Below are 27799 nucleotides of genomic sequence, written 5' to 3'. Positions count from 1 at the left end.
GACCAAGTGTGAATACACCCTGAGTTTGGTCCAATTAAAAGGGGGCTACATGCAGAAACAACTTTACACCCAATGATATACACATGGGGTACAAAGAATAGAAACAAATATACACATGGGGTGCAAATAATGTCTACTTGCTTTTTGTTTTCTTCTTTTTGGCCAGGGTCGAGGGTGGGGCTTGTGTGGCTCCTGTACCTGTGGCTTAAGGTGCAAGGGGAAAAGATTAAGAATTATATATTCAGTATCTTGGAGAAGTGGCTTAATTAATAGAAGGGGGTGAAATTCACATTGGTTAACTTATTTTATATTAAAGCTGCGGTAGGTAACTTTTGACGCTTAATAAACAGAACTGCTTGCGTCTTGTGGAAGAACATCGTAGCCGGAACTTCTCTGTTTATGTCTATGAAGAATCTCAAAGGTACTGGGTTACTCCGCCGCAGTACCCCCGAAGCAATCTAAAATAGTCCGAATATAAACACTTATTATAGGTGCACCCTAGTTATTCAGGACAAGCCAAAAACACGGTTTGGAAAACGGATTCATGATGTACTCGCTTATTATATACACTTTTCTACATTTTGAACACAAACAAAGTTACGGACCGCAGCTCTGATTGGTTGTTTCTTACCGGGAGCGGATGACTTTTTGCAAATGGCAATAGGACCACTGGGAGGAGCCAGAGGAGCTTGATTTTTTCACAAATTATCTGTCTCATATTCTACTGTCAGGACATAATGACAGGGTTAACAAATGACAGGGTATATATTTTTACAAAAGTTACCTACTCCAGCTTTAATACAATGATACAAAACCATGGGGCCAATTTACAGATGGCGTGTAAGGCAAGATTACTTACTTTGTCTTTTCTTTAGTTGAGGTTGGATGGATGGTGGGGCTTGTCTGTCTTGGCCTGGGCTGGATGGTGGGGCTTAAGGTGCAAGGGAAAAAGGTTGAGAATTTTATATTCAGTATCTTGGAGGAGTGGCTTAATTAATTAAAAGAGGTGAAATTCCCCATTTGTAACTTGTTTTATATTGTGCAGTAATTGCAAAAAAAACATAGGACAAATTTACAGATGTGGTGGAATGCAAGCTTACTTACTTTGTCTTTTCCTTGGTGGTAGAGGCTCCACATGCTGCTGAGCCTGAGAGACGATTGGACATAGTTCAAGTGTAATCAGTTGGTGGTCTTGTGGGATTAGCTGGTCTAGGGGCTGGTCTTGCTGGGGCTGGTCTTGCTGTGGCTGGTCTAGGGGCTGGTCTTGCTGGGGCTGGTCTAGGGGCTGGTCTTGCTGTGGCTGGTCTAGGGGCTGGTCTTGCTGGGGCTGGTCTAGGGGCTGGTCTTGCTGGGGCTGGTCTAGGGGCTGGTCTTGCTGGGGCTGGTCTAGGGGCTGGTCTTGCTGGGGCTGGTCTTGCTGGGGCTGGTCTAGGGGCTGGTCTTGCTGGGGCTGGTCTTGCTGGGGCTGGTCTAGGGGCTGGTCTTGCTGGGGCTGGGGCTCATCTGTTTTGAAGATAGCAAAAATATGACTTCAGTACAAATTGTCAAAGAAATCAACGACAAACACTAATGAACTATACATAAAACTTATCTTACCATCCAGATTGATCATGAAGTCATATGCCCTCTTCATGCTGGTTAAGAAACGTGTGTTGTTTTGCGTCGGTGGCAGATGCGTTACTACATCTGCCATCAACTTGCCTGTGCCCTTGTGCCTCTGGCTGATAAATAATATGGGCATATAGCCCAAGGCAGAAAGTTTTTGGACCTGAAATGAAACAAAGTAATTAACACATTTCCAATATATTTTGTTGCTACATTACTACATATATGGCAGTCCATTTACTATTTAAATACCTAATCTGGCAAAATAATATTTATTAATGCTTTCAAAAAGTGTTAAGTATGTGATGATTAAAGACATATTGTGAAATTAATAAACAGAAATATTAATTCATGTGTATTTCTTAAATTGTAACTGTCAGTAATCGATTTTATTTGAAAATAATTAATCAGATGTTGTGACAGTAATGAAGATGGCGTCTACTCCACACTGACTTTGAATCAGAAACAGAGGACAGTTTACTTGGTGTACTACTTGATTCATAGTTCATCCCTATCCCTAGTCCCTGCCATCAGTTACACAAGTATTTTAAGATAAGTATAAGTCTAGAATATTACCTACTTATGTACATACACCAATGCATTTTCAATATTTTTTTTCACAACAGAAGTACACCTGCATATTGTGTATTGAGAGCTTTTTGGCAAACTGTTTATCAGAGCAGCTTGAATGTGATGTACATTTATCACTTGAGTGTCATGTGTTGCAAAATAAATTTAATAGGGATGTATGGTGTGGTTTTCAAAGTGACTGTCTCTCTAAAATTTCATACTGACAAGATGTGCCAACTTCCAACATCCAGGCACGCATGTGAAGCTTGATACATAGCACACAGCATGGCTGCTATGTCTTCTGTCCATCAACAAACACGGTACCAAATATTGTATGTACTTTAGGCTTAATATTGATTATCACTCAATAAATGAGGCATGAGCATTTTTACTTACAGCTATTTGGGCAGAGGCCACCACCCGAGATGCATTTTTGTTTTTGATGACCCTCTGGCCCCAGTCATCATTAATTTTTGCAGTTTTCAATAACCGCTTGCTTGGCAGTGTGGCAAAACAAGCATTGCAGGTTTTGCGGTTAGCCTGCTGACGGACCTGGCAGCTTGGGCAAGGCCTGAATTTTGGCTTTGTCATTCTGAAATGTACACCCATATAAAAAATATAAATATTAAATATCATACAGGGATCCAAACACACATGAGTACAAGACAGAGCTAGTCAATCTATTAGCATGTGTCATTCAGCAGTAGGCTTTGCTTAACGTATCACTTTTCTAACATTATCAAAGGTAATATATTAGATCTGAATGTTTGCAAGCTGGCAAATTATTTAAGTGCAGAAAAACTATGAAACATAAAGATGCCAAGCGAGCTGTTTGCTTTCCTGTAGTCATAAAACATATTTGAATACCGGCATTCCTCACAAAACTTAAGTTTGATTTACTTAGACTTCATGCAAGCAGCAATATTATCTTATAGGTTGGCCTATATTGTGCAGACTCCTGCAAATTTAATTTGGTGCAATAATCAGGTATTATATGCCAGTCTCTATCCATTAAATTGGTATATTGTGCACTTAAAACAACACCAACAAATTAATCTATATTCTTTGATTCCGACCTTTACACTTTCAGTTGATTAAAGTGACTGAAGAAGAGGCAGCAACCCAGTTCCTCCGTCCCTCTAAAAAACAACCACCACTCAGATGGTAGGGGAGAGAGTCAGGGATGGAGAGAGAGTGAGAGATAGAGAGAGAGTGTGAGAGAGAGAGAGAGTGAGAGATAGAGAGAGAGAGAAATAACAAGACAATAAAAAAATACAAATAAGACAATAAACAAGACAAATGTGGCTCTTAGAAGTGCCTAATGTAATGAGGTGCTGTTTTTTTAAAGGACAGGGATTGAGGAATCTGCAAAAAAAGAGAAGAACAAATCAAAAAAATAGTAGATCACCAAACTACATATTATAATGGATGGATAAACAAAAAGGAATAACACACACACACACAGAGAGATATACGGTATATATATATTTATATATCGCAATAATCCATTAATAAGCATTTACACGTTCAAAATAAGTTTATTAATAGAATGTATATATCTACACACACACCATGTTTTTTAATATATATAAACTCGTAATTGTATTAATTTTGGACGTTTAAATGCCTATTCATTTCTCTTGCTTATTAGACTGTTGTAAGTGACTTACCGTGGTGGAATCGCGCTGGGCAATGGTTTCTGTGATGGTCGCGCACAGTGACGCGCTGCACAAAATTGCGCCAAAATATAAATCATAATGAAAAAGTACAGTCTTAATATTTTATATCCTCGCTCAAAATTTTAAAGGGGTCAGCAGAAATGTCTAAGGAAACATGGGTATATGTTAGCAATTACATTTTAACACATCACGCCCCAGAATGCATCCATCTCTTTGCCAAAGGATATGTCCATATTAAGTAATATAAACATTTCCGCAGCAGGCTATTTATCACAACTTCATAATTAGTATTGAGATGAAAGGTCTATAAAAGTATGCTATTGGTATTTTTTTGTTGTTGAGGTTTTATTTTGAATTTTTTTTTTGGTCGCAAAAAAAACCAACAAAGTAGGCTCACTATAAGCCATTGCAAACAGATATACCATCGACAATTAAAAATATCCCACTTAAATTAAGGCATGTTTAAGCCTACAGTAAATATGCGGTCCTGCAATTATGCCATTTTAATGTAGCCCAAAATTATATCAAAAAGAAAAAAGGCGTGATTCCGATTTAGAACAGGGTTTCTGCTCCAATAAAATATATGGTCACTTCACCAATTAATGATTGTAACAGTATTTGCGCAGCATGCTACTGCAAAATACATTAACATAATATTAGCAGCATACTTTCCAGCGCAGAAAAACCGCTAGATGGATAAGCCAGGTTCGTCAAAATCCAAAGATGAGGGATTTGCATTCAAATATCGGACGACCCTCCTCTACATTGTCAAGTGACGAATAGGGGGTACCCTCAACGTTGCTTATGGACGTGAGGGGGAAATGACCAAACGGCAGTATGTGACGAATAGGGGTGAGACTGTGTTGGGTTATCATAGCTGCTAAAGCCTTGTCTGATTATTTGTCTCGTCTTGTCCAGATCCTAGAAGTCCCCGCCAGTCCTGTCTTGTCCCCAGACCCTGTCCCCAGAAATCCCGGGTGTCCAGCCGTTGTCCCCCCATGTCCTGTTATCCCCCCGTGTCCTGTTATCCCCCTGTGTCCAGTAGATGTTGTCTCACCGTGTCCAGTAGATGTTGTCTCCCCGTGCCCAGTAGATGTTGTCAACCCTTGCCCAGTGGATGTCGTCTCCCCGTGTCCAGCTGTTGTCGTCTCCCCGTGTCCAGTAGATGTTGTCTACCCGCGTCCAGCTGTTGTCCCCCCGCGTCCCGTAAGTGTTGCCCCGCGTCACGTAAGTGTTGCCCCGCGTCCTGTGTCTGCTCCTGTCATGTCCTCTGTCAGTTGTCCCGAGACCCCTCCCCACCCCTCACCACCCAGACCTGCCCGGACCCCTCGTCGTCAGCCTTCGTTCCATCCTCCTAAGACTCCTGCTCCACCCACCCACCCTGGTCTGTCCCCCATGAACTTTGTGGTCCCGCCTCCTCCCCTTTCCTGTTTGTTTTTTTGATTTGTCACCCTAACCCTGCCATTGTGTATTCATGTTTGCCGTTGTTACTATTTGTCATGTCTTGTTGGTTTGTGTCTGTGTCCCAGTCTGTCATGTCAGTCATGTCCCGTGTTTGATGTTCCCTTGAGGAGCGTCTGGAAGCCGCTCCTTAAGGGAGGGGTTCTGTCATGATTCTGCCCTCGTGTCCTTGATTTTTCCCTAGTCTTGAGGCAGGATCATGAGACCCGCGTTTTGTGTACAAGCACATGGCCTTGTCTTTGGGCCATGTGCTTGTGTTGTCTCGTTCCCTTGCCCCACCCCCTTGTTATCCTAGTCTTGTCGTGATTGTCCTATCTGTATCACCTGTCGTGTCTTAATTAGTTCCCCTATTTAGATCTCCTAGTGTGCTCTGTCTTGCGTCGGTTCATTGTACCTCATATGTGATTGTTGCACTGAGATTGTTCCACATTTGTGAGTGTTTACCAGATCGTGAGTGTCTCTAGATGTTTCTGTACCTTTGAAGTCTTTGTATACCATGAGTGTTTATTTGTAGTTAGTGTTTAAGAGTTTATCGTGTCAATCCCGTCCTGTTAAGTTGTTTAGTTTCTGGCCTAGCCGTTGTTTTCCCCCTCGTGGGTTTTGTTTTCCCCTTTTGTATTTAATAAACCCTGTGTGTTGTGATCCCTGTCTGCACTTGAGTTCCTCCCTTGCTAACCCTGACAGGGAAGTGGGAACCGGCGGACAATCAAACATAGCTTTAATAATAAAATAAAGACAAAACATCGTGCCAGCCCCTTGCAGACGACTGTCGCGCACAAACACAAAATAAAGCCCAGGCCTGGTCCTCTCTCGTCCGTCACTGTCATCGCTCTTCTTTGTTTCCTTCGATCTCCTCCGTGGGATGCGAGATCGGTGAGTGGAGCAGGTATCCCTCATTTGTAGGGTTGGGTATCATTTGAATTTTATCGATTTCGATTCCGATTCTGCTTATTGATTCCGATTCTTATCGATTCCTAGTTTAGATTCCAATAAGATAAAAATAAAAAATAAAGTCAAACATTTAAATGTCAAACATGTATTCTATTTTTTACAAAGCATTCTGTTGCAGCTGAATAACATGAGAAAAAATCAGCAGCCTACAAAAAACTGCAAGAGGAATTTTGCCTGTGCGTTAAAAAAAAATACCATAGCAAAAACAACTAGATTATTATACATTTCAAATATTAAAGTGTTAAAGACAAGTAAACAGTCAGTAATAAGATAGGAACAAACAAATCAATAAGCAACATCAAAATTTCAGGTATAGAAACTGTAATTAAAAGTTTAAAAACACCTCATTGTTTTCTTTTTATAAATAAAATAAAGATTAATCAATTAAAGTTATTAAATATATTCAGTCAAGATCAGTGAATGGTTTTCTTTCTCATCTGTTTACGTTCACGTAAGACGAAAACGGCTGTGTTTATGATGATATACTGATGTAGTTTTCTGTTTATTGCTTGACAAATATGAAAGAAGTCAGTTTAGACTCTGAACAACCTTTTCTACAGTGGAAATACACGGAAAAGTCCAAGAACGGACACAAACCAAGAACCCACAGCGCGACTGCTGCTGTCTGTGCACGAGCTTGCGCTTCATGCACGCTGCACACAAACAGGACGCTAATTCTTTCCATTCCTGCACTTAATCGTTTTTAATCAAATTGGAATTTGAAAGCTAGAATCGTTAAGCAGAATCGAAAATGCACACGTCTTATCGAATAAATACATAGGAATACAAGCAGAAAATGAAGGAGCACACCTTAAATCACCCTGAAAACTTACCTTTTAGGGCAATGATTACAATATAAGGATTATTAAGCAGCTTTGCATGTTCATCTATAGTTTCCATCATCTGAAACCTTTGTGAGGTCTGGCATCTTCTGAAGTCTCCACACGCGAGGCTGGAGAAACAGGAAAACAAAAGGAGAAAGATTAGCATAGCTGTTCATATTTCAAACTAAATATTTATTTCATCACATTTAACAGAAGTGAAACATGAGATGTTTTCTTGTGAATACATGTTAAAATGTAATTTAACATTCACAGTGAGCTTGATTGACAGGTGATCTGACCTATCATAACGCCAATACTGCCATCTTGCCTGACAAACAAATTACTATATTTTCTATATTTCGCATCTAAGAGCCTTTCATTTTCTCAAAAATAGGGTGTGCACCTGATAATCCAGTGTGCTTTATGTGTACACTGAGTTCCAAAATCTGTAAAAATGTTGGTGTGCGACTTTGGTAAGCGCTCCGTTTACCTGACTGTCGGACCATTTCCCGCTGACACAGGGACGTAATACGTACACTACGTACACTGGCAGCGATCAACCATGATGAGAGGGAACCCGGCATGTTTGATGAAGAAAGCTGTTCAAAAGCTGTTGCCCAGCTGTTCAATTTCAGACACAGAAGATGAGGACTTTGAGGGATCTGTGGGAGAAGATTGATTAAAAAATAATGTGAGTGTATTGTTAAATAGTAGAATAAAGTTCAACTAAACTCACAGTTTGAGACTGTGCCTTATAATCCAGTGCACCTTATGATGCATAAAATATGGTAGACAGGAAAGTAGATTAACTTCGGTGGACTTAAACTTGAAAAATGTTGTATAAAGACGTGTGACATCTTTTATTTTGTGCTTCAATTAAATATGAATCAATCGGTTCATGTGTGCTGCTTGAACTGAGACACTACAGTGATCTGTAACACATTAAAACAGCACAAAACACTATAGTTTGAATTTCTTAAAAAAAAAAAAAAAAATCCAAATTTAAAAGCTGAAAACTTGTTTCATACCAGAAGTGACCTTCTCTGTCTTCTTCTGTCAGTGTGTTGTCAGTTTCCTCTTTGGTCCAGGATGTATTTTTCGCTGTGTGAGAACAAGGTGTGTACTCTGAGAGCAGCATGGCGTGTTAGACATAGCTACAGTTTTTAAGGAGGGACGGTTGTTTTGCGAAGGGTCAGTTGATTGCTATGATCAAAGCAGATTTTTCAGCATCATTACATCAGTCTTTAGCGTCATATGAACCTCCAGAAATCATTATAATATGCTGCTCTTTGCCAAAGAAACACTTCTGATAAATATGAATGTTAGACTAATGTAGACTACATTTTTAAAAATAAATTCATATTTTTATTCAGCAAGGACACATTAAATTAATCAAAAGTTAGTGTCAAGAAGAATTTTCTATTTATCAAAGAATTCTCTCTCTCTCTCTCTATATATATATATATACACACACACATTCATATATTGAGCAGCACAACTGTTTTCAACATTGTTAATAATCAGAAATGTTTCTTAAGCAGTAAATCATCATATTAGAATGATTTCTGAAGCTCATGTGTCACTGAAGACTGGAGTAATGATGCTGAAAATACAGCTGCACATCACAGAAATAAATTACATTTCACAAAAACTGCTATTTTAAATTGTAATATTATTTCAGAAATTGGTAAGGATAGCATTAGTGTATGTTTGGGGTAAACCTGATAGTCATATGGATCAGTGTGCCTTGGAGATGTTGTTGGACAGGAGGTTTGCTCATCATGGGATGCAGAAGGCCATCAAGCACTAGAAGAATCTAGAAATATAACAAGCAATCTGTCACAGAGCCAACAATATTCAGTATACAATTACCGTTTTATCACAAGAAACCAAGCTACTAGACATGTAGAAAAGAGAAAGAATATGTATTTAATAAATATCCTGAACAGTTTTTATAAATATTTGTTAATCATTAAACGAGATCAAAATGCGTTTGAACTGTGACGCTGATGTAATGACGTCACTGAATAACTGTAACGTTAGTGTATATTTAGGTTAAATAAAAAATCCTATTTTCAATCATCCATTGAAAAACGACAAGCAAATAGTTTACAGAACTGTCAATGCCTCTCATCTACACATAAATGTGTTATTAAAATCCCAATCTCTTTATAAAAGCTCAGTCTATGGAGTTAGCATACATTACCTCCTCTGATAACGGTTAAAATGCTCACGGACTTGTTCGAAAACACTAAACCATTTCTATGAAGTAAATTCAACAGATGCGGGTCAAATACAAGCAAGAGAGATGTCAGGAACAGTGACATATGATATTTGTGCAATTTTAATTTACTAAACTTACCGAAATCAGTGAAAACAGCAGCGAGAAACAGAGCTGCAGCTTGCCAGTCTTGTCGATCGCCCGTTTCCATGCCAACTCCCTCCGCTCCAGTGTTAGAATCTGAATGAACGCGCTCCAATCTTCAGCGCGCGCTCATTAAAACACCCAGAATTTACAGAAACACTCAATCCCCGATGAGCTCATTAAACTAGAAAAAAATATTAACAGGTCCTCCATCCATGACACTGACTCACTGCTGAGCTGCAAGTTTTAATCTGTACAGCTCTTAAAGCTGAGTGGGATTTTTTTAGGCCATATGATATTACCCTACTTTAAAAGCAAGTAAAGAAGGTTCCCTTTTTTTTTTTTACATCATGTGAATGTTGTTGATTATAATGAGAGAACTGGCGTTTAATTGTGAGGACATTTTATTAATTCTTTAGAGTTTCAAAGATTTAATCGTGCCGGTTTAATTTTATTCGTTTCTTGTTTTAGGCAAATTAGGCCTAAATAATGGGAACGAAATTATACACTGCTTCACATTTAAACATGCAACAATTTCTTAATCAGTTTCCAGACAAATGTCTTTTTCCCAATAGGTTATGTCAAAATAAAGGGCAGGTAACGAATAACAAAAATGCATGTTGTTTTATTAAAGGAAAAAATATATATATAAAATATAAATTAAAATATAGGCATAATATATTAAAATATTGACATTTTGCATATTAATCCATGTAGCCTACCCCCCTAAAATAGGCTACCACTTTTAATTCTCGGATGCAAAGTAAACCACAATTTATTTCGAATAATATAACGCATAATTAATATAATATAAATAATACTTCACACCTTTTAAATGTGTCCAATCTTAAATATGGTTTAATACCATGTAGCTTAGAAAATATAAGCACAGACTCTTTCTCTTTCTCGTTCTAAGAAATGCATATAACTTCATAAATACCAAACTTTCTTCTGTGAGTATTAAATATTAAATATATTAAATATTTAAACTATAGTGTTTTTCTTTCATTTTCCGTGACTGAAGCATTCAAATGTAACACATCAGCGAGGCAAAACTGACGTCTATTTGCGAAAATGTGCTTTGATGCGCTTGTTTGATAACTTGTGGTTAAAGCGCCACGCAGCGGTCAAAGGCTGCAAATGCACTTTACACCGCCACCGCGGCGGTAGGAGTGGCGGTAAAAGCGGTGTTTTGGATGTCTAGTTAGTGTTTAGACCCGATATAGTCCAGCTATGTGTAACCCACTTTTAGCCCAAATAACATTTAATCTGGATAAATTTATTTTTTTTGCAAAATAACTTGTGAGATGTATGATATTCCATCATGTACGCAGAGTCTACCGTGATTACAAGTTGTTTGGTTTACTTTATTTTACATGTTATATGTGTAGGCTGTGCGTAGCCACGATTTAGCTCGTATTCAGACCCGGCTATTGTAGCCCACTTTTAGTCAAAACTGATCAATTTTATTTTTTTGCCAGGCAGTGCATGAAATGGTTAATATTCAATCATGTTCGCATTGGTATGATATCAAGGTTCAATATGTCATTTCACGACATGGTCGATCTGTAGTCACGATTTAGCTCCGAATTGGATGGGCTATATGCGGTCTGCTTTAGCCCACCTGGCGAAATCAAGGCAATCTGGTCTACGTACGGCTTGGCTATAACCCAGATTCAGACCAGCGACCTAGTAGGGGTGTCAACAATAATCGATTCGGCAATGCATTGCGATGTGGGGCATGAACAATTCAGCATCGATGCGGCAAAGTGCCATAATCGATTATGTCACTGTTTATTTTCTGGCGGACAATAAAGTTGTGAAGTTTAAATACTTCCGGTTCCGGGAGAATAACAACAACAACAAGCAAGATGGCTGAGGCGGAGGGAGATGACCGTCATAGACGGACTATTACAACAACAACACAAAAAGTCGACACATCCCAGCCAAGAATTGACGAGTCGCTAGTGTCAACATTGCCACACAACTCCGAGAGAGCAAAGAGGATCACACGATCGGTGGCATGTTTTATAGTGAAGGATCTACGCCCCTATTCTGTGTATTGCCTCATCACTGATGAAAAATTTGCCTTGTGTGCAGTAGAATTGTGATGCATCGTAGAATCGAATTGAATCGAATCGTTACCTGGTGAATCGTAATCGAATCGAATCGTGAGGGCAGTGCCAATGCACACCCCTACGACCTAGTATATTAGTCTTTGAAATGTTTTCGCTTACACAGCTTAATATATATTTTCTGTCAAACATTCATACACAATCTACAATAAAAAAATCTAATCAAATGCAATTGCATTTCCCAACCGCTAGATGGCACAATCGAAACACTACTGAGACATGTCTACTGGGACTACTGCCATTGCGCGACTAGATCACTTTAGCCAAATTTCGCGATAAACATTTCCGCCATTTTATTTTACACGAGGCAGCTGTCGGAGAGCAACGGGTGAGCAACAGTCTGAGTGAAAACCTTCACATTTCTACTTCGATCTTGTAAGTATGCGTGTTATTTTTGATATGTTCATTGTTTAAATTAGTTAGCAGTTATAATGTGTAGAAACCGTGTCATTTTAACATTAACATTGCAGAGTACTACTTTTCTCCAAAAAGTTAACGTTACCTGCACGTGTTATTGCAAATGTATCTAAATTCAACGAATGTGGTAAGCATGAAACTATGAAACTTATCATTACTATTTTTTATTATTATAAAGATACCAGTATATTTTTGTTTTTAAATTAGAGTTGATTTAAAGCAAATTTTGTAAGTACTCTACATAAAATTTAACAGCAGCATAGTGCAACATGAAAAAAAAAAAAAAAAATCCCTCTCCATTTAATAAAAGGTAGTGGCAAACATAAAGTCTTTAAACTTGTTTGTAAATAATTAAAAAATGCAGCATACATTCAGTTTTCAGTGAATTTGTTTCAGATATAAATCTGAATGCTGCTTCTCCATGTTTTGTTTTGACTTTGGAGATATAAAAGTAGCTGGCTACTGTCCCAGATGTCCTGAGAGGTCTGCTCTGGATGGTTCATAGTGCATCAGAAGATTAGAAATTTACTTTGGCCTTAAAATGTTAATTTAATAACCAACTGTAGTTTTTGGATATGAATTTTTTGACAGACAGATAGCCAGTGTAAAAACCTCAGAACTGGAGTGATGTAATCCACTTTATTTGATTTAAAGACACTGTTTATTGCAAATTATCCTGCAATCAGTCAACAAAGTACAGCAATTGAATATACAGAACACTTGTCAATGACTACCATTAAATGTCTTGTTACCAACATTCATCAAAATATATATTTTTTGTGTGTGTTCAACAGAAGAAAGCCATACAGGTTTGGAACCAAGTGAAAGTGAGTAAATGATTAAGTTTTTTTTTTTTTTTTACGATTTTTATTTATATCGTTTTACCTCTTATAACACAGCCACGTCGAAGTGATCTGAGGGTGCGCGTGCTTCGGTGTGTGCGCATTCTGGGCTGGCTTAGACTAAGTGCGGCGCTTGCGCAAATTAAGACAGAACGCGGATGCATCACACACCTGGAAGCATGCGAGCCCTCATATCACTTGGACGTGGCTGTGTACAAGAGGTAAAAACGATATAAATACTGTTCATTTTCTCACACAGACTGCTCCTTTCGTGTCTTAGGCCATCAATGTGTACTTACGATGGGGAATTGTTTAATTGGGACTTCTCTGTGCATGGCCTTTTTAGGTGGTGACCATAGACCTGCATTATATGACTGACAGACAAGAATAGTTTGACCTAAAAAAATCAAAGTTGAAACTACTGCGGAAACAAAGACACCTACATCTTGGACGTCGCTGCATCAAGTAGCAGCTTGGATGAATATCTAGATTTTCTAGAACACATGGACATACACTTCCAAAAGATAGCAGAACACTGCTACAAACCACTTCTGGATTTGAAATTAAAAACATATGTGGTGGCCAGTACACATAGCATGGCTTAGAGCCGGGTATTCTCCAGTTCCTTTCACAAAACACATGGTTTACAGGTCCTGTAGACCTTACTATCAATATAGATGGTCTGCCAATATTCAAGTCCAGTAAAACTCATTTTTGGCCTATTCTAGCTAAATTTGCTACTTTTGATCCATTTCTGGTTGCTCTTTATTATGGCAACAGCAAGCCTGACCCTGTTCATGACTATCTTCGTGATTTAATAGCAGAATTGCAGGTGCTTATGGAAAATGGTGTCCCTCACAAAACCACAGTGCACAAAGTAACTCTGCGAGCATTCATATGTGATGCTCCAGCAAGAGCATTTCTGAAGTGCATCAAAGGGCATAATGCATTGCATGGATTTGAGCGTTGTTTGTCAGTTGAGGGAAGGGTTGTCCACTTGAATAAAGTGTCTTGTGAGAAACTCACTGATGATAAATTCAGGCAGTTGCAGTATCCAAACCATCAGAAGGAACCTACACCTCTAGCCCAACTTGGAATTAAATGTGTCTCACAATTTCCTCTAGACCACATGCACCTAATTTTTCTAGGATCTGTGAAAAGATTACTTACCTTTTTGTTGCGCGGCCCAGTTATTTGCAGGTTGAAAAAAGAACAGAGTGAAAAAATCAACAATCAGTTGGTACAACTGAAAGGTGCAATGCCGGCAGAGTTTGCCAGGCAGCCAAGATCTCTGACCGAACTAGATCGCTGGAAAGCAACTAAACTACGGCAATTTCTGCTGTACACAGGACCACTTGTTTTGCAGGATGTTCTGTCTCAGGACCATTATCATCACTTCCTGTCATTAACAGTTGGTATGTCTATTCTCTTGGATGATGATGATGCCAGAAGAGAACACTACCTAGGATATGCCCAAAACCTGCTGGAACACTTTGTGGATACCTGTTCTGAACTATATGGGGAAACTTTCCCCATATATTTTCCCCAAAATGTCTCAAGGACTGAGGCGTGCACCAAAAAAGAAAAATTATGCAGACTACATCCAAGGTAAGTGCCATTTTCACCTTTCAGTTTCTTTTACAACTTTGTTGATGTAGGTCAAAATCGCAGAATAAATTTAATACCATGGCCATATTACAATTATTTTTAGATATCAGCTCATCAGACTCCTTGATCCCATCACCACCACCACCACAGAACCACCGAGGTAGTTGTGCTGTTATTATTTTGTTTTTCTTTAAATACATTCATGCTGATTACATATTATGTAATATAACAAATCAGTATACATTTAAATTTGTAAATAGGCCATTTTAATCACCTTATTTGCTATATTAAAGATCATCAGGTGGCATGTGAATATTTCACGAACAATAACAGTCCTTGTTCTGTGCTGTCAGTCAGAATTCTGTGGCTGTTCCATTAAATTTTTTTGCATAATATATAATTGTTTTAAGAAATACTATATTTTAGATAAAAACATCAGTGTTTACATCTCATTTACATTATTTTAATATATTCCTTTCATGTTCTAGTTTGTACTTTCCCTGAGCCACCCAAAAAATATGATACGGCCTCCAAACCTAGCACTGAATCAGGTATTATTTTGGCAACGTGCACAGAAGTTTAATTCCAATTAACTTGTTTTGCTTTATATGAATATATATATATATATATATATATATATATATATATATATATATATATATATATATATATATATATATATATATATATATATACACACATTATGTATGTATGTGTGTGTATATAAAAATTATAAAAAAAAAAAATTCTTATTATTTTATTTTTTTATTAATTATTGATGCTTATACTATTCTTTTTAGTACCAAAAAATAAGAAGGGAAATAAGCCGAGGAAGAGGATCCATTCAAAAATGGGTAAGGTCATTAATCGTACTTGTAAAATAAGTGGCTATGGTATGGATATTGGCCATTTCATTCAAATGTGTTTGCCCTAAGAAATGCTCGTGGATCATTGCTGCTTCAATCACTTGCCTTATAATAGTAAATAGTGTATGTACTAGAGCAAAAAAAAAAAAAGCTTAAATGCTCTTATTTTGAGTGGGTGAATTTTAGGCATTCTGTGTAAAGCATTTTACTATAAAAAAATTATAATATTATATTTCTTATTTATTTTGCTAGATCCAGCAGAAATCTTTTCTGAGGACCTTTTTTCAACTCCACCTACTACAAATCCTTGTAAGTAGACTTTTTGAAAATATAAATTAGTAATAATTTTAAGTTTAAACTTGCTTGCATAATATTCAAAGTGTAACCATAGTGTAGTATTGAGAACAATTATTTATTGAAATCTTTCACTAGGTGCTCTGAGTCCATTGGATGACCACGAAATGTCTACACAATCAAGTAGGATATATGTAGACAGACCTAACTGTAAATTCAGTTTATTATTTGATGTTATGCAATATTAACAGGGTGCAGTTAGCTTTATATGCTACACTCAGCTACCTTCTACTCATTTCTCAATTTATCAAATATGGAGTATAATTTAAATTTCAAAACAAGCATTGACCACTTACAAATGACTTCTGGCTGTGTTTCTTGCAATAAACTCAAGAAATACATGTACGGAAAATTATTAGCAATATTGTTTTTAAATTAATCGTGGATGGATATATTTAACACTCGATTGGATGAATGGAGAAATAAATGAAAGGTGACAGAGCACTGTATATAAAGTTAAATGTTCACTGTTAGGAGTTCAACAAAGCTCTCAGGCCATATAATTTTTTTTTTTTTTTTTTTAGGTTGTCAACAAAATCCACAACGCATCTCTCCAATTATTGAACTAAGTAAAGAAAAATATTCAAATTAAATAATGAGTAGCCCTAAGTAGCATACTGGTATTTCATCCATAGCTCTTTTAAAATAATACATTATGCTTTCTGTGACTATAAAGGCACTCCATACTCTATGGACTCAACTAGAATTGAAACGCCAAAAAGTAAGATGTGCTTTGATTATTGTTGTTTGTTGACTATAAAAATCCTGTCGAGATAAATTGCATTCACTTGAGAAATTAACAAACTCATTATTTCAGAAAAATAGAGCTCTGTATTTCGAAATCAATGACTTCTCTTTAATTCACAAAAACAGAGCAGCTTTATTTTTTATTAGATGAATGCAATACAATCTTGATTTACTGTATCTCTAATTCCAATGTTTTTTTCAGGGACTAAGCAGGCATTCAGGGGTCGTTTTTTGGATTTACCAATATGCACCTCAACCCCAGGTTATTGGAAAAAACAAAACTGATATGTCAGGACAAAGCATAACATATTTTTTATTTATTTTTTTGGGTGGTGAAATAGTACACTAGCAAATTTTTTAAATGTCATTACTCTGCTTTCAGGACAGAGCGCCAATCCGGAAGTCCTCAAGTCAGAAACCCACAAGGGTATGGACATGTTTTGCAAGAGTAGTCAGATTCTGATCTGAATAGTCCAAATAATAGTATATTGGTACTTAATTGCAGCTTCCAGGACTGAGCGCCAATCCAGAAGTCCTCAAGTCAAAAACGCCCAAGGTTAGTATGGACATACTTATTGAGATTAGCTTTTTGCCATGTCGGTTACATGTTTTTGCTTCCTTTTTCTTTCCTTTTTTTTACAGAAAAGAAAGACAGGTTTCCAATGACAGACAAAAGTAAGTATAAATACATTGTTACTATAATATTTTTTGCAATTTTCCTGAATCATGACCGTGGGAGTAATTAAAGATTATTCACTTTATCTTTTATCTTCTGGTTGATAGCTTGCCACAGTTCTTTTCCTTGATGTCCAATATAGATGAGAAGGCAGTGATTTGTTAAAACTCTCATTCAAAATTTTTGTTATTGATGTTTAGGAGTTGTCATACCTCAGTATTGTGATGCAATTTTTTATTGTCCTTTAAATTAACACAATGCCTTTGTTGCATTTAGGATCTCAAAAAAAGGTTTTGACACAACTTTTAGAAATAAAAGATGAACTGCCAAGAATAGGGAAAATTGTGGAACCAGAAACTGGGTTCCACATGTCAACCTTGGGCACTGAAGATGAGTTCGAGTACTTAGAGAGGCAGCTTGAAAGTGGGAATACACGGGCAGCAATGGTAAAAAACTAACAAACCAAAAAACACTCCAAAGCAACTTTTCCACACTAAAATGCTCATCTTTGACAGTCTAAAATTAATTTGAAGTATAATATGCAATTTATGACTGAACTATGGCTTGTTGCATACTATCAGACTATGAGGCAAAAAAACCCCACAATATCATTGTACATTAAGATTGAGTTGAAACAATTAATTTTAAATTGGCAATAATTATAAAATAATAATTGATTTAAATTGAAAAATCATAAAAAGTATCCAGCAGTATTACAATTTTTATCTGCTGAAATAAGAGTTTTATAGGGTCAGTGATGGAAAACTTGCAGGTCAATGGGCATCAACCTTTAAGGTTGGTAAATACTTTGAAAATGAAGCATATACTGTAATACTAACTGCCAAGTACTGACATTGGCTTGTGTTGTTCAGGTGACACAGTTGTGTAAAATTGGAGGAAAAAACTTCAAAGACAGTACAAGAAGAATGCTGGACAGGTAAAGCCTACAAATTATGCAACATTTATCAAACAATCTGGTGTCGACACTGAATAATAATTTTATGTGGTCAATACGCAAATTAGAGATTTAAAAAAGACTTCCTTTAACGTTACTTTTGAAATGTCAGTTTTTAGCCGCAATAGTTAACGACTTAATTTTGTATTATACTTTAGTGTTTTAAAAAATTTCCTGATGTCTACATTCAACATGAAAGGAGAAGGTCTACTACAAAAGAAGTCCTTTCAATCAACTGCCTTATTCTCAGTCATCAGAGGTATGCGTGTCTGTTTAGGCTAATTAACAGTGATTTTCTCTCTCTCTCTCTCTCTGTGTGTATGTGTGTGTGTGTGTGTGTGTGTGTGTGTGTATATATATGTGTATACAGTGTTGGTCAAGTTACTTAAAAAAAAAGTAATTAGTTATAGTTACTAGTTACTTCTCACAAAAAGTAACTGCGTTAGTAACTGAATTACATCATTACAAAAGTAACTAATTACCAGGGAAAGTAATTTTAGCATTACTAAAAAAAAAAAAGTTTAAATATAAGAAATTTCTCGGATACCCACAATATGAAATGTTAAAATGAATGAATGAAGTCACACACCTTTACAACTGGTAGTCATTCTGTAATAGCCTATTGGCCTACATGAAGTATTTTCTTCCTCAGATTAAGTTTAACAAAAAATGCTCTCAATATAATACTGAACAATGTATCAACATAAATAATAATAATACAATATAATCTTTTGGGGGTTTATTTTTATAACCTACAGAGAACCCTCATCATCAGAGGTTATTTATTTTAGCCAAATTCTAGTAATGTTTGCCGCACGTGTTCACAACCGTCAAACAAATATGTTTGAACGTTCCCTGCAGGTTATTTTGGAGTTTAGGTTATATGCTACAGAGAGTATTCTAATACTCTAAATAAAGTATTTATTCTCTGACAAACTCGTTCTCTCTCGCGCACTGTTGAGCGCGTTCTCTGACACACAGCCGGTCTCTTTCACGCACTGTCGAGCGCGCTCGCGGCATTCGCCTCACTTTTGGCCAGTCCGTCGATTCATAAACACTCACACACCACAGAAAAAAATGTGCAGCTCCTATGGTTGAGAGAAAGCCTACTCGTATGATAAACGCTTCAGTGAGCTCAATTACAGTAACGCCGCATTTTTATTGACAGTAACGGGAACGGCGTTGTAATGGAGGAAGCAATAATTTGTTTGATTACTGAAAAAAATAACGCCGTTTATTTATAACGCCGTTATTCCCATATATTATATAAATAAAGAGTTCAGATGCAAAAGCCTCAAAGTGCCATCTGAAATTTTCTTCTCAAATGTTCATTTGTATCAAGCTCATATATGTAAGTTCAGTAATTTCACTTAAATGAAATAAAATTAATTAATTTTCATTGCTATTTAAGTGAAATTACTGAACTTGCATATATGAGCTTGATAAAAATGAACATTCTAGAAGAAAATTTCAGTTATATATATGTATGTATGTGTGTGTGTGTGTATATAGCCTATATATGTATATATATCAGAGGGGTTACCAGGATGTCATGTTTGGGGGGGCATTTGGCTTTTTTGGGGGGGCAACATAAACAACTGAAAAAATCGGCGCAAAATAATCTATAGCCTACTACACACAACACAATGGTTTTATTTTTATTTTATTTGCTTATTTAATTTTATTTATTATTAGTGGTGCATGACATAGGCAAATGTTATTATTATTTTACAGGGGTGTGGAGTCTGTATGGGTTTGTTCTCCCTCAGGGGGTGGGGGATATAATAAAAATCTAATAAGTCTGTTTTTATTTTGTTTTTGTTTTTCTAGAAATCATGATTTTATCCTGATTCTTTGTCATGTTGGTTTTTCTATTTTGCAAGCTGTTTGAGCATCACAGCCAATCTAATTTCCCTATTATAAAGCATTTTAAGGTAACAAAATATGAAAAAGTATGGCGGATATTTAGGCCAAAGTGCATGGGTGAAGATAAAAATCTTTGTAATTATTTTATCTTTGTTATTAAAAAATGAGAACAAAGATACACATTAAAAATACAGATATAATACAAATAAAGTGTTTTATTTTCAGGTACAAGAGATGTATTTAGCAGAAGCATTAAAAAAAATTATGAACAAATATAAAAATAAAACACTATATACACTGATTCCTATTAAAGCAACTGTATTATTATTATTTTTTTCAGTCAAGAGTATTGAGTGATTTTTCTCTGTGGGTTTGGTGTTTTATTAACATTAAAGGAATAATTCACCCAAAAATTTTAATAGTGAAGAAAAAAACCTGAATGAGTTTCTTTCTTCTGCTAAAAATAAGCATTATTTTGAAGAAAACCAAACAGTTGCTGGTTCACAGTGACTTCAAAGTCAATGTGAACCAGAAACCGTTTGGTTACACAGATTCTACAAAATTTCTTCTTTTGTGTTCAGCACAAGAAAGAAGTTAATAGGTTTTGGACAACATGTGAGTGTACAAACAATGACAGAAATTAAATTTTAGGGTGAACTATCCCTTTAATTCACACGGCAGCATGTATCCTACTGTCCCTTTAAGACCTGCATGCATACAGACATGCATCCTCTTTCAGTTGTTTACTTTCATTTTAGACATATCCAACTTAGTCTATACATAAACCTTGTGTGTTTCGACAGTATTAGCACAGAACATAACTTAGAAATCAGGCACAGTTTGAAGGGCTTTTTCGTTTTCGTGCCGCACTTTGATTGTGCTTAGAAGAACCGAACGTCAGAAAAGCACACGAATGAAACTTTTAAATAAGCAGTAAGGATTTAAACAGATGCAAAAAAAAAAAAAAAAAAAACGTGAATAAGTGAAGTATTCTGTTTGAGTAACTCTACCGCTGAGTTATCACTTATGTTAATGTATTATAGGCCTAATAGTTCCGTGGCGCCAGAACTGCAGCTGATAGAATGTGCGCTGCGGCACAATGCAACAATATTTCTTCAAAAGCAGATAGTGGAGACATTTTTATCGTCAACAACCAAAAATATTAATATACTACCCTCGGCAGAAATTGAAGACGTTTAGCGTTGGACCTCAAAGTCGTAGTCGCAAGTCGCAGAATTCTCTGACTTTCAAAAAACCCTGTTTCAGTCAAAATCACGATGTTCCGCTCTCAATGCACTTCGATCCCATACGCTGTTTTGGGGTGGCAACTGGAGTGGCAAAGCTCATTTGTGCCACCCTTGTGGACACGCCACTGCTCTAAGGCTCTGCCAGGTAAACATTTAATTGGCGTTCTATTCTCACATGATGCACTTTTTCTGAGCCCGTAAGCCTGAAGCGCGCGCGCACTGTCAAACAGCGCCAAACTGGATTTTTGGGTCAGACTCAGGGCCGTCGCCAGAACAGACCAAATGGGGGGGCATTTAATTTTCATAGGGGGGCACACTTTTTTTAATGATCTGAGACAGACCATAACATAAACCCATATTAGGCTATAACTAAAATAGACCACAATAATCTTGTTTTGTTCAATTATTCAAATAAAATACTTCACCGTTTGATCTCAACGTCTCTGTTTATTGTCTCTTAACATTTCCAAAACCTCCAAAAATTTATTCTGAGATCGCATGCAACGCGCAGCTCAGCTGCGCAAAGGAATTGCGTATAAACAATACAATACTGTATGCTTAACTAAATGAATTGCATGATTTATATATACATATACATATACTTATTGTAATTTGAATTAATAAAACTACTAACACAAAAATAACATATTGAAAGGTCTGCTGCTGGAGACTTGCCATTGGCTGTTGTATTTGAATAATTAATGAGGTAGGTCTTTGCAAGGTTTGGGTGCTGTTTTGGGATGTTTTAACAGTCATTTATGAATATAATTATATTTAAAATTATGTTCTGTGTAATAATGCGTTGAATAATGAATCTTCTGAATCATTTCTGAAGGTAATGTGTTATGCATTTCTAGTGTTACCGTTGTAGTGATTACTGTTCATGTGAGCCAACTTCTGCTGAAACAACGTTATCAGAGCAATGATCTAAATCAATAACAATCACTGTTAAACATCTAACTGCGCGTTCACACCGGCGGCGTCGGGAGCGTGAAAATCGCCCTTGCTGTTCTGTTCACGTCGCTGCAGATTCAGAAAGATTCGTGAGCGCTCAGATGCTCTGACGTAGTCAAGTAGACCGAATTCTTATTTGTATTAAGTGGCCGCAAAGTAAACAGACTTGTTGATCTTATGCAGACTAACCACAAGGAGGTTAACGTTAAAAGTTGATCTCATTAAATGTTGATGTGGACGAAATATTAAGATCCTTTACTTAAAATGAACGATCTCAGACACCTTGGTCCACGTATCACTTTGAATTATTTTCTTATGTCCCTGTACGCAAACAGGGACACATCATAGATTACTGCAAACGCGAAACAGCAATGATCAACCTGTCCTCTATTTTGCTTGGGAACTAATGTGATCGGAGCTGCGTCCTCTGGAATCCTCTCAAGCGGTTGACTTCTACGTTCCAATTGATTGCTGCCCAACCGCGTCATAGCTCATTACCATACAGTTGCCTTGATTTAAACTCTGCTCGACGCTCTCAAAGGCCAAGTCGCGCCTCGCCGCTCCTCGCCGCTGGTTTACATTGAAAATGAATGACTTCCGGCCACTTTGACGCTCTCGACGCCGGCGGTGTGAATGCACAGTAATGCAATTTTGGTTAATTGTTCTGTGCGTTACGTTTAGGGGGGCACTAAAAGTCATTTGGGGGGGCACTGCCCCCCAATGCCCCCCCTTGACGACGGGCCTGGTCAGACTCATCTGCTACTGATGGAAAAATATGCACAAAACAATCAACTTTTAAATGTTTATTTATCATCATATATATATATATATGCCTTGTACAGAATTGTTCAATACGCGTATCGTTACATGCCATATTGCATCACCATTACGCGAGCAAAAATGTTCAATTATTGATATTAATTATAATATTGATATTAATTATTGTCTATATTGATATAAATTATATAGTCTCAATCTATATTCTGTTAACTCTATTTATTAAATCATCCTAGCAAAAGTGATTGACTAATTAGTTAAAAAGGATTGTCAACAATGTTTTTCTTGAGCAATAATTCTTTCCTTTTTCTCATTTGGCAGACGCAGTGATGACCAGCTTTCCATCAGCTACGGAATGTGAAATAAAAAATGCTATTTCTAATCATTTCAAACAAGCACCAGGGAGGGCAGGGGGTGGGGGTTATGGATCTTAAGTAAACAGTTAATTCTTAAAAATTAATTGTTTTACATATTTTTCCAATGTTTTATTTGTTCATTTTTATGTTTGAATGTTGTCCAAGTTGTTGTTGTCTATATAATTGTTCAAAATAAATCCCTTTATATTCAATTAGTTTGGATGGATTTTCATTTATGATAACTTGTTATATTTGAGTGAAAAAAATCCTTATGCCTCATTTTGTTGTCTATTACATGTATATGTAGTGTAATTGATGACTAGTCTATTCTTGGGCTATGGTTAGACGTCTATTAGATTTTCACTGACAGCCCAAAATCAGCCTTGTTTTAGCCTAGACCCATATTGCCTGTCTATTAGACGTATGTCGTTTAGCAGTCTAATTGATGACTAGTCTATTCTTGGGCTATGGTTAGATGTCTATTGGACGTATAAATATAGTCGTTCAATAGCTGTCTGATTGTCTATTCTTGGGCTATGGTTAGACGTCTATTAGACGTATATATGTAGTCATTCAATAGCTGTCTATACTTGGGGTATGTTTAGACGTCTATTCGATTTTCACTGACAGCCCAAAATTAGCCTCGATTTAGCCTAGACGTCTGGGCTGTGTTTAGATGGCTATTAGACGTCTATAAGACGCAAAATTGCTTGCTGGGATGTTACCATGCTGTCTGGGTTATGCAGTTTCAAAAGTCTTTGACATGCTTCAACTGGCTCTGCAGGATACCAGCTGGGGACGAGGGGGTTTTCTAGCGAAACGATCAGTTATTTTATATGAAATAACTGATTGTTTCACTAGAAAACACCCTACTATAAAATAACTGATAGTTTCGCTAGATAAAACCCTCGTCCTCAGCTGGTATCCTGCAGAGATAAATCCAGAAATGTTTTCCTCAAAAAACTTCATTTCTTTTACACTGAAGAAAGACATGGATATCTTGGATGGCATTGGGTGAGTAAATTAAGAAATTTCCATTTTGAGGTGAACTAATCCTTTAAGGCTAAATTTATAATTCCATTCACCATTTCTGGCCAACTATAACTAATAATATTTTAAATTATTCAAACATGGCCAAGATCACTATGACAAAACGCTGTGTTTCAGTGGAATGACTGTGTGTTCATCAATGATGTATGATGTCAATGGATAAAAATCTACCTAGTCATTAATGTTAACACACTGCATTCCTGTACTTTGTTGTATCACAGAGTACAGGTGGTATTTGGGAAGATGGTCAGATTTGTGTTTGTCTATAAGAAAATACACAGTGGCATTATCCTTAACTAAAATGATGACAAGCTCCCCAAATTTCATGGACTCATCATTATTCAAGACTAGGAAATTGCCCTTCTTGTATGATGTACTTTTGTACTGAATTTCTGTGGAGACGATGGTATCATTTTCTGAAAATCCAAATTTACTAACAGCATGATTGAGTGTGTCACTGTAAAGGTTGGGAATAAAAGCACAACCATTTTTAATTTGCAGAAGCACACTGCATCCTGGTCCTGCCGAGACATATGCCTGAAACATCTGATGCCTTTCAGAAAAAAATTGGCAAATGTTCTTGAAGTTTTTCAAATGCCTGGCACATCTCTTGAAATAGCTTTGTTTATTTTCAAAACGCATCGTCCATAATCTGATAAGGGGGCCAAATTTCAGAATTAGCGAGGGATAATGCCTTAAGTAATGGTGTTTTGGTTTTAGAGTACTCTGAGGAAAAAAACATTTTCTTGAATCCAGGGGCCCGTTCTTTGTACGTCGCTAACTCAGTTAGCTGGATTTGATTGTTGACGATTTGGCGTGATATTGGATCGTTTGGTTCTTCGAAGCTCATCCCGTAGCTGCTGTCATAGCAACAGGTCCGTAAACTTAAACCTGCTCGGGAGCAGCTTATTCCATGTAAACAGGATTAGATCGCTTCTCTTCAACCAGAACTGATACTCAAAATATGCCTGCTACCACCGCTACTTTATTACAAGAGTATCGTACTGATCCAGGGACAATAATAAAAAAAATAATCATTAAAAAAATTATTTAAAAATAATATAAAAATGTTGTGTAGTCCATAACAGCCTACTATAGACACAGCCAGTTTTACTCACTGAAATATTTATTTGTCATAAAATTATTACTTCATAATTGTATTAGAGTCTTACACACATGCTATACAGATAATAGAGTCGTGCATTATTTTGAGTGATGACTGCTATTATAAGAGTGGCTTGATGCAGATAACATGATATTGACCCTTAAGAAACTTTCATTAATGCTGTCACGTAACAAATCTTTCCAAATATAAAATGAAATGAATATATAATTTCTACATTGAAATAAAAATGTAAAGACCACAAACTATTATAAATTGCGAATCTAAATAATTGGGGATCATGAAAAAAATTCTAATAAAATAAAAACATGTATTTATTATCTGTTTCATGTATCTATTATAACATTTATGTAGTTTTGTTTGCTTGGCTGTTTCCTTATAAAAGTCCTGAAATTTGTCAAGTTTTTCGTCAGGTGTTGTTTTAAATTATATGATGTCATTACATTGCCGTCTTGCCACCAGCCAGTCGCTGCACTGCTGATCATGGTTTCGTTTATCGATACATATCCCCTTTTAAGCCAACACATGAACGCGCAATTATCTCAGATAACTCAATCCAGCGATACTAATCATTCACAACAGGTGTGTTCGAAGAACCGAATTAGCCGGATCAGGATTTAGCACGATGATATCAACTTGGATGTGTCATTTGATCTCGGATGTAATAAGCGACTCTGATACTCTTTGATTATGATGTCAAGATAAGCTACCTGTGATAACGAAATATTTTGCGCTCAAACCATATCGACAATATCTTTGAGCAGGAGAGTCAACTGCCACACGTCATCATCTGCATTTTGCACTTTGTTGCCAATTAGAACAGGAAGCAACCTCAAAAAATTCCAGTTCTGGACAGCTTGACCAGAGAGTTTGAGTGCACCAGATTTGACAGAGCATGGCTTTGTGAAAGCATCAGAACCTTTGTACTTGAATTGTTTGATTTGTCTGTTCAATTGGGTATATGTGAACCATTTTCTTTCATTAATGAAATACTTCAAGTACAGAGCAAGATCATAGGACAAAACACCCTCAAAATGTCATGGTATAAACAAGGTGGGAGACCAGGTTGGCATACATGAAAGTTTGGCAAATCATTGCAAACTGACCTCTGTTTTATTCCTTTGACTTCTCTGCTCTCCTCAGAGAGGCGACAGCAGCGTTGTAGGTATCATTCTCGCCACACAGCAAGACTAGGGACATATGATCCGTGTTGGACCGCACATTAACAGGCAAATTTGCCACAGAGAGATAAACAGCGAGAACTTTGTGTGTCTTTTTTGCTGAGCCTAGAGGATTGACTACTTCAAATGCATCTTGGTATAAAATAAGTTTCAGGCCTCCTGGGTTTGCAATGCAGAACTGGTTGGACTTGAAGGCTTTTCCATCACAAATGTCACTAAGAACGCATGCATCCGTTTCATTTGACTGTTGCAGAACTGAATTCTTCCAAAATTCAGATTCTAGTAAGCTAATCAATGTTTGCTTACCAGGTATGTAATAAGCATTCCTTTGTCTCATATTTTCCTCATATCATAATCTAACTACTTTGGGCTCTACATATTTAAACATGCGTTTGAATGTCTGAGCTCTTGCATGGGTTGTTCTCAGTGGGCCTTTGTGAGATGAAGAGAACAGATCAGAATCCTTAATACAATCACATACTTTTCCCATGACATCATCAGTTAGATTTAACTCATCTTTCAAGAGTGAGTGTAATTTGCTCAAAGTGTAATCAAGGCATAATTCATGTACATTTTGCATTTCTTCAACAATTATTTGTATTGTTGAAGCTGAAGTAGGAGCTGCCCTTGCAGTTTAAGATAGAACAAGCAAACATTCCTAAGAAATGTTTCATTGAAATTCGGTGGCAATTCAGTACCTTCTTCTGTTGCACCATCTAAAGTCTGGGAAGCCTCATCACAAGCAGTGGCAGAGCACTGGGGTGTGATGTCTCTGTAAATAACATTTATGTTGTAAATGATGACTTCAAAGTAAATGTGCTTTGACAACCGGCCATTGGACATGTCACAGATCTTCCCTCCACTAAATGCCTTTTTAAAAAAGCAAAACTCTGATGTGAAAAATCTGTCAAATTATCGCCCAATCTCAAATCTATAATTTCTGTCTAAAATCTTGGAGGGTGTGGTTGCAGCTCAATTAAACAAACACTTAATTGAAAATAAACTATTTGAGCCACATCAATCAGGTTTTCGAAAATTACACAGCACTGAGACTGCGTTGGTGAAAGTCGCTAATGACTTACTAATTGCCTCCGACACGTCCATTCTCATTCTTTTGGATCTCAGTTCAGCCTTCAACACTATTGAACATGCCCTACTACTTAATCGCCTCGAATATGTATTTGGCTTGT

General features: G+C 36.8%; 1 protein-coding gene and 2 long non-coding RNA genes across 3 annotated transcripts; 1 reads left to right on the top strand and 2 right to left on the bottom strand.

Annotated features, from left to right (window-relative positions):
- Positions 1–117: 117 nt before the first annotated feature.
- Positions 118–5209, bottom strand: LOC127970232 (uncharacterized). Its single transcript, XM_052572619.1, has 6 exons — positions 3252–5209; positions 2572–2767; positions 1597–1768; positions 1105–1503; positions 860–931; positions 118–204 (listed from the first exon to the last, which is right to left on the bottom strand). The coding sequence occupies exons 2-6, from the start codon at positions 2764–2766 to the stop codon at positions 134–136; spliced, it is 909 nt and encodes a 302-aa protein (XP_052428579.1). The 5' UTR covers position 2767; positions 3252–5209; the 3' UTR covers positions 118–133.
- A 1340-nt stretch (positions 5210–6549) lies between these two features.
- LOC127970229 (uncharacterized) lies at positions 6550–8178 on the bottom strand. Its single transcript, XR_008156567.1, has 3 exons — positions 8119–8178; positions 7581–7752; positions 6550–7218 (listed from the first exon to the last, which is right to left on the bottom strand). It is a non-coding gene; the product is annotated as an uncharacterized LOC127970229 (long non-coding RNA).
- A 3734-nt stretch (positions 8179–11912) lies between these two features.
- On the top strand, positions 11913–23312 carry LOC127970225 (uncharacterized). Its single transcript, XR_008156566.1, has 3 exons — positions 11913–11965; positions 12802–12834; positions 23221–23312. It is a non-coding gene; the product is annotated as an uncharacterized LOC127970225 (long non-coding RNA).
- Positions 23313–27799: the final 4487 nt, after the last annotated feature.

Source organism: Carassius gibelio, chromosome A4 (genome assembly GCF_023724105.1).
Source record: "Carassius gibelio isolate Cgi1373 ecotype wild population from Czech Republic chromosome A4, carGib1.2-hapl.c, whole genome shotgun sequence".
NCBI lineage: Eukaryota > Metazoa > Chordata > Actinopteri > Cypriniformes > Cyprinidae > Carassius > Carassius gibelio.
Note: the sequence above shows the minus strand (reverse complement) of the source record. Positions and strands in the feature narration are given on the sequence as shown.